At 40.3% G+C, this 6,478-nt stretch overlaps 1 protein-coding gene across 1 annotated transcript; it reads right to left on the reverse strand.

The window, feature by feature from the left end:
• Window positions 1-3,499: 3,499 nt before the first annotated feature.
• On the reverse strand, window positions 3,500-4,959 carry LOC127750058 (ubiquitin carboxyl-terminal hydrolase 36-like). Its single transcript, XM_052270600.1, has 2 exons — window positions 3,885-4,959; window positions 3,500-3,807 (listed from the first exon to the last, which is right to left on the reverse strand). Exons 1-2 carry the CDS (start codon window positions 4,178-4,180, stop codon window positions 3,582-3,584), a joined length of 522 nt encoding a protein of 173 aa, XP_052126560.1. The 5' UTR covers window positions 4,181-4,959; the 3' UTR covers window positions 3,500-3,581.
• Between the last annotated feature and the right edge of the window lie 1,519 nt (window positions 4,960-6,478).

The raw sequence follows: 6,478 nt of genomic DNA on the forward strand, positions 1-6,478 counted from the left end.
CATCCAAACCAAAAATCATACATAAAATCATCAATACGTCCAAAAAGGACAAGGATCCCAAAGAGGGCCACATGCCAGATGTCGAACTTGTAAGCCTAATTTTACACTTTTATTATTCTGGTAAGTTTCGACCATTCAATCAACATTTTCTGTTCTTCAGGTGAACATTGGCCATAATGTAATGGCCGATAATGATGTGTGGTCTAGCATAGATAGTAGTACATCAAAGGATGACTGGGCCTATGCTGCGCTGCTGGCAGTGTTTGGTGAGCACGCTAAGTATTACAGGGTGCGGAGGCCCAGAAAGCCCGATGAGAACCTTAGGTTGATCCCCACCAAACCCCCTTACCTTTTTGTTCTTGAACGTAAGTTTTTAACATTTTTTATTTAAAGCTAGTCTAATTGTTGTTTCATTTATTGTAATTCATGGTTCACCCTCATCAGATTACTACAAATCATGGCTCAAGAAGAACCCTGACATATTAGATGAAAGGCCCATTAAGAAGAAAAATGAAAATGGACCACCTGAACTTAATGAGGAGGAGTGGGCCAGTTTTTTAGAAGAGGAGTCAGAGGAGGATAGGACAAAGAGGAGGAAAGCTACTCTCACTTACTTGGTGAAACATTTGGGAGGGCTTCTGGGTGACAAGGCCACCAACATGTACAGATCGTCGGAAGGGAGATCACAAAATGTCACTGCTTCCGAAGATGATGATGATGAAGAAGAAGAAGCTGGTGAAGCTGGTGGTGTCAGTGGGTTAGTACTTAAAATTAATGTAAAATGATATTATCTTTCATAAAATTTCCACCAAATCTATTTTATTTCTTACAGTTCTGATAGTAATTAAGAAGCGCCGCGCAAGATGTCACCTGCCATTAGGTCTTCCTTTTCCTCTGCCTTCTCCTCAAAGAAGTTTTTCTGTTCAAGTTTTTCTGTTCAAGTTTTTCTGTTCAAGTTTTTCTGTTCAAGTTTTTGCTAAGTTCAAGTTTGTGATATTTTCTTTTGTGATGACAAGAGCTAGCCTTCTTGTGACCAATGCAAACAGTCTGTTTGTTTTTTGTTTTTTTTTCAAAAAAAATTATGGATATAAGGTAGAAAAAATAAATAAAATATATTGATCTCTGAAGTCCTCTATTGCTATTGCAAAAGTCCCTTTGGTCCAAGCAAAGCCATAGAAGTCAATAAATCTTATCTGAGGGCGTATTTGCCCCCTGGCCTCTATGCTGCCACTCAAGTGCCACTTTGCCTCCAGCTAGCCTCTTCAACCCTTGCTGGCCACTTTGCCTCCTTTCTGCCTCTTGCGTGCCCCCTCGCCACCTTGCCACTTAAAATGTCAAAATCCACTTGGCTGCCACCTTAGCAAGGTGGCAACAAAGTGACACTCAATTGCCACTTCACTTGCACTTTGCCACTTACTTTTTTTCCCAGGGCCAGCGCCATTGATGCCCTTACTTGGGCTCTTACAAAAAAACAGCTGCCTTCTTTGGTATCTTCAACGGCTCGCACATGATTACTCTTCAGAAATCTCAGACCCTTCCGTAGAGTCTGCACCTCATTCAGAGATTCATACTCCTCATCAAAAGGGTCTGTAGGAGTACTGTTGCAGTCTTCCAAGTCATATTCAGAATCGTCATCATCAAGAGGCAGAGAAGGCCTGCTTTCAACAAGATAATGGTATATATGTCCATAATTAAACATCAGTGGGATGTCCACACTAGGGAAAGGTTTCCAGCCTAGTGAAGGGAAAGATAAATTTTGTTGACTAGGAGTTATGCCTTGGCTGCTGGTAATCTGCAACAAAAAATAGTTGGTAATAAACACACTGTCAGTCATATTCATATGATTGTAATATGCAACGGCATAGAATTCTTACCTCAGATTGTTTCTGAAGTGAAGCAACCTTGGCATTATACCATTTTCCCTTGTCAATTTTTGGATCCAGAATGTGGGAATTCGCTTTAGCTTTCACCAATGTGACCCTATGCAATAAGAAGTTTTAGAACAATGAAAATCAAATGGATTGTAATCACATGACAGTAAGACGTAGTAGTACAACCTCTCAACCAAAGTGGCTTTGTTCCCATGGGTTGGATATCCTCGACACTTCAGGTACCTTCTTAATTCATCATTACTATTACTGCTAACTAGGAAGTGTGGCAGAACAGCACCATCCACCTCTCCTTCTGTCAATATTATGGGTTTGAAGTTTCTCCTGCCACCAGCATTTACTGAGCACTGGGGTGAAGAGATGACCTAAAATAAAGTGATAATTGGTACCTGAGCAGCTGTAAAAATAATAAATGACAGTAATGAAACTTAGCCTTACTTCCGATTCTTTATCTGAATTTATATCATCAACCACCCTGCTTTCAGAATGTATAGTTTTAGGGCAACTGAGTGCAACGTCATGCTGAAATCAAGATGTGTGTGGTATTAAATCCCTTCATTATATGTACAGACATATATTTACAAATAGACTCACTTCAAATTGACTTTCTCTCCTCTCATCTTCCCAATTCTCGTTTGTTGAGCTACCAGCCTGAAATGAACAAGTGGGAGATATTTGCTAGCAAAAGTATTATTGCACATAATATGTTGATATAAGAGAAGAGCTCACTTCAGATTCTAGGTGAGTTTCATCATCTTGAGTAGCAAATAGGTCAGTACTGTCATGTACAGGTAAATTTTCAGACTGACAAGGACTAAGGGGGACAGAAAATAGTGAACTTCTTGCTGACGAAGGGGTGGTGCCTGCATTTTCAACTCTGTTGAATGTCTGTGATACAATTGCATAGTCATGGGAAGACTGGCTTGACGACACCTTCCAGGGCAAAATAGATGTAGATAGAGAAAGGTCCACAGCAATGCAACGAAAAAAAAAATTGTGGTAATAATTTTTACCTTCAGACTTCTCCTCCTACTACGAGCAATGACTAGGGGTGGGATGGAAGGTTGACCCGTATCAGCCTGCAAAGGACAAGATATACATGTAGTAGTCCATTTACATTAAAAAGTTACAGAAAACCAATGACGGATAAATGTATACCAGAGGCTTGCATCCTAAATCTTCATTGTCATTATCCAACCCATGCACCTGTGAGACTATGTTATAGTCGTGGGAGGATTGACTAGACGAAACCTACAACATATAGAAATTGAATTTTTTTTGGTCATTATTTAACAAACTTCAGACAGCTTGAACAAAATTTCTACCTTTGGCTGCGCTCGTTTGGTTCGATTAATAAATAATGGGGACACAATGAACCTGTTCCCTGGACTAGCCCTGAGCCCTGAGCCCTGTGGCAGAGGTAGAAATGTCACATTAAATCATAATCATGTAGAGTTTAAAATAAAGTATGAACATTATTACCGTAGTACCTGTTTCAAAGTTTGCTGGCTGCACTCGGCAACAATAAATTTACTTTTTTTTGCAGGACTAGCATAGACAACAGACACAGTTTTGGTGTATGTCAGAATGTATGCATTCTCCTCATATTTATGATGAGAAATGCATTCGACATCATTCACCTACATGAAAGGAAATATCTTGAAATGGCAGCTCACATTCTTTCAGAGGGTATTATATTTCATTACTTGTAATACAATTAGTGTTACTTACAAATTTGTCATCAAACTCTCTAAAGGATTGATCAGTGCACTTTGTAACAGCTGTGTAGTGCCCACTCTTTGATTGTGAGCCTAGGTGCATTACTGCTCCAGCCAGCTGATATTTGGTGCCATCAGGAAATGATACAATATCATCTAGACTCACCCTTGAGTCAATCTTGGACCCATTAGATCGGAATCTGCAAACATAAGCCTTAGATACAATCTGATTTACTAAGAGTGAATAAGGAAGAGGTCCCAACGCACAACATCCCACCTCAACAAGACAATAAAGATGGTGTTAGCTGCCTCATGAATTTCAAACTGTTTGGAGTTCGTCTTGCCCACCTGACGACAAGCTGAACACTTAAATTCTTGGCATTCAGGCTCAAAATATTTATTTACAGCAGCCTGTACAGTTGAGACTCCATTCAAATTTAAGGTAATATATGTAAAAGGAGAATATGTCTCTGATACATAAGCACAATTCATGTTTTCACATGTACCTGAAATGTGAAGGCTTACAACATTACAGCAAAAGATTAGGGGACCAAAAACAATAACACAAAACATAACATAAATCTTACATTTAGTTTTCAACCAGCCTCCAAAAATCCTTGAAATAGGAGTTGTCTGCTCGCTTATAAAATCAATACTTTGGAAAAATAAAATAAAAACGGTAAGAGCTCAAAATTAAATGTTCATAAGGTAACACAATAAGCTAATTTCACAGTAAACATTCTTTCATGATTACCTCTTTGGGGCATCATGATTGATGAAGTCCTCATGAAGTTGTGCTAGTAAAAACACCAAGAACTCATGGGCATCCTCCTGGGACGTTTTGTTTCTATTGGGTGTTTTAAATTTAGCTGGAGAAGCATTGAAATTTTTCAAATCAATAAAATAGAGTATACTTTCCTGACAATAATAGTTATTATAATACCATGTAATTTCAACATACCTCGGACTGAAGATACAAATACGGCTGGTCGAATAAAAGGGCTCATTGATGACCTCATCTGCCTCCATGTCTTCAAAAGCTGACAGGTCATGCATGTTAACGCTGAGCATGACATCAGGTGCTTGGAATTCTGTAGCCACCGCACAAAGTTGGGGACATGGAAAAGGATCTGTACAAGAACAGATGAAGAACTTAGGAAAATAAAAAGAAAGTACATGGAAGACACGGAGTGGAACATTACCTGTAAGGTTGCATTTATGAAACAAGTGTTTCCAAAATTGGCTATCCCATTATCAACATGAGGAACTGGAGCTGGAACAGTCCATGAATTGACGCCGAGAGCCGGATAAAGGCTTGAAGCTGGAGTTGGTGGTGGCTGCCAACTATTCCATTTGCCCTGCTGAAATTAATTTTAGCTTAATTCAAAAACATTAAAGGTCGATTCATAGATAGATTTGGTAAAAACTGTACTACAGTACTCACGTCACTAGCACTTTGCAGAGGCATAATGTGTTGCAGGTGAAACACCCAAACAATCGCCTAACAAAGTTGTCAATCTGATGTAAAGACGGATAAAAATGGTGTAAAAATTTATGAGGAGGGGAAATAACCCAAATCTATTGCTGAACATTGATTTAAGTATGTTAAATTGTCAAAAAAACACTTCCCTTCTTCGAAACGATAGGGTTAAAAGACACCTTTCCAGAGGAAATCAAGTGAAAAACGCAGAATTACTCTGAATAAGTATCAAAAATAAATTCCCCGCACTCGATTTAGTCGGAAAAGTTTTTTTCCTCACCTGTCTACGTCAAGTATCACAGTAGATCGCATTAAACACTTTCTCCGGTTTGTTTACGACAGCCGGCTGCCCGCGCAGCTACCGCACACTCGATTTCTCATACTCGGGGCGGCGACTTCCGGTGCATTTGTTTTTCGAGTTCGAGAGTAGCCACCAGCGGAATACTCTATTGAGCTAGCGACCTGGGATTTTCAGGGTCGTTTTGTATCATAAAAAGACAGATCGAGTTCGAAGATAAGCATTCTAGCTCAAAAATTGGATTTTTTAAAAATCAAAAACAACAGGTCCTCAAAATGACGTTTTTTAAAAATATTTTTTTACAGTTTCCTAAGGGGTAACTCATCAAAGTAGAGCCCTTTGGGCGTAAATTTCGTCCGTTTGGCTCTATCTTTAACCATTTAGGCGCCACAAGGAGATTTTGACGAAAATAAGCGAAAAAATGTAGAACCCTGCATTCTTAGTCGAAGTGGCGGGAAGTTGACGGGCCGAAAGCCCGTATCTTTGTGTACATTTTTGCGCTTCCCGACTCGGGTGTCAGCGCCGCAGGCCTAGGTAGATGTATGCCAGGCGCGTCGCAGCGTAACAGTGTTTCGTGAGATATCGCGAAGCCTGTTACGCGAGACTTGGTCTGGCGTACATCTACCTAGTTTTTACTCAAATATGCAAAGTGATTCACCGGTCACATTATTTATTTGATGATGCACTTCAGTAAATCGCGAGAATGAAATGGTCAGGCCAAAGGCCCGACCATCGCCGCCGGCAGGCCAAGCAGGCCCGGCCCCTGCCGAACGGATTTGCCGGCGCAGCGAAGTGGAGCTGGCAACTCCGTTTGGGGGAAGGGCGGACCTGCTTGTTGATTTTAAAAAAAGTCAATTTTTGAGCTAGAGTGCTCATCTTCTAACTCGGTCTGTCTTTTTATGAAACAAAACAACCCTGAAATTCCCAGATCGATATCTCAATTCTTTCTCGAGTTATCGTGCGTACAGACGGACAGACAGACAAACAAACAAACATACAAACTAGGTAGATGTACGCCAGACCACGTCTCGCGTAACAGGCTTCGCGATATCTCACGAAACACTGTTACGCTGCGACGCGCCTGGCATACATC

Source organism: Frankliniella occidentalis, unplaced genomic scaffold, assembly GCF_000697945.3.
Source record: "Frankliniella occidentalis isolate FOCC.00 unplaced genomic scaffold, Focc_3.1 Scaffold128, whole genome shotgun sequence".
NCBI classification, from domain to species: Eukaryota; Metazoa; Arthropoda; class Insecta; order Thysanoptera; family Thripidae; genus Frankliniella; species Frankliniella occidentalis.

What these genes read in the sequence shown, in the direction of transcription:
- LOC127750058 (XM_052270600.1), bottom strand. Translation starts at nt 4,180, where the DNA reads ATGTTTTGTGTTATTGTTTTTGGTCCCCTAATCTTTTGCTGTAATGTT. An exon ending in ATCTTTATTGTCTTGTTGAG is followed by an intron (nt 3,808 to 3,884) that starts GTGGGATGTTGT and finishes TTATGTTTGCAG; the next exon opens with ATTCCGATCTAATGGGTCCA.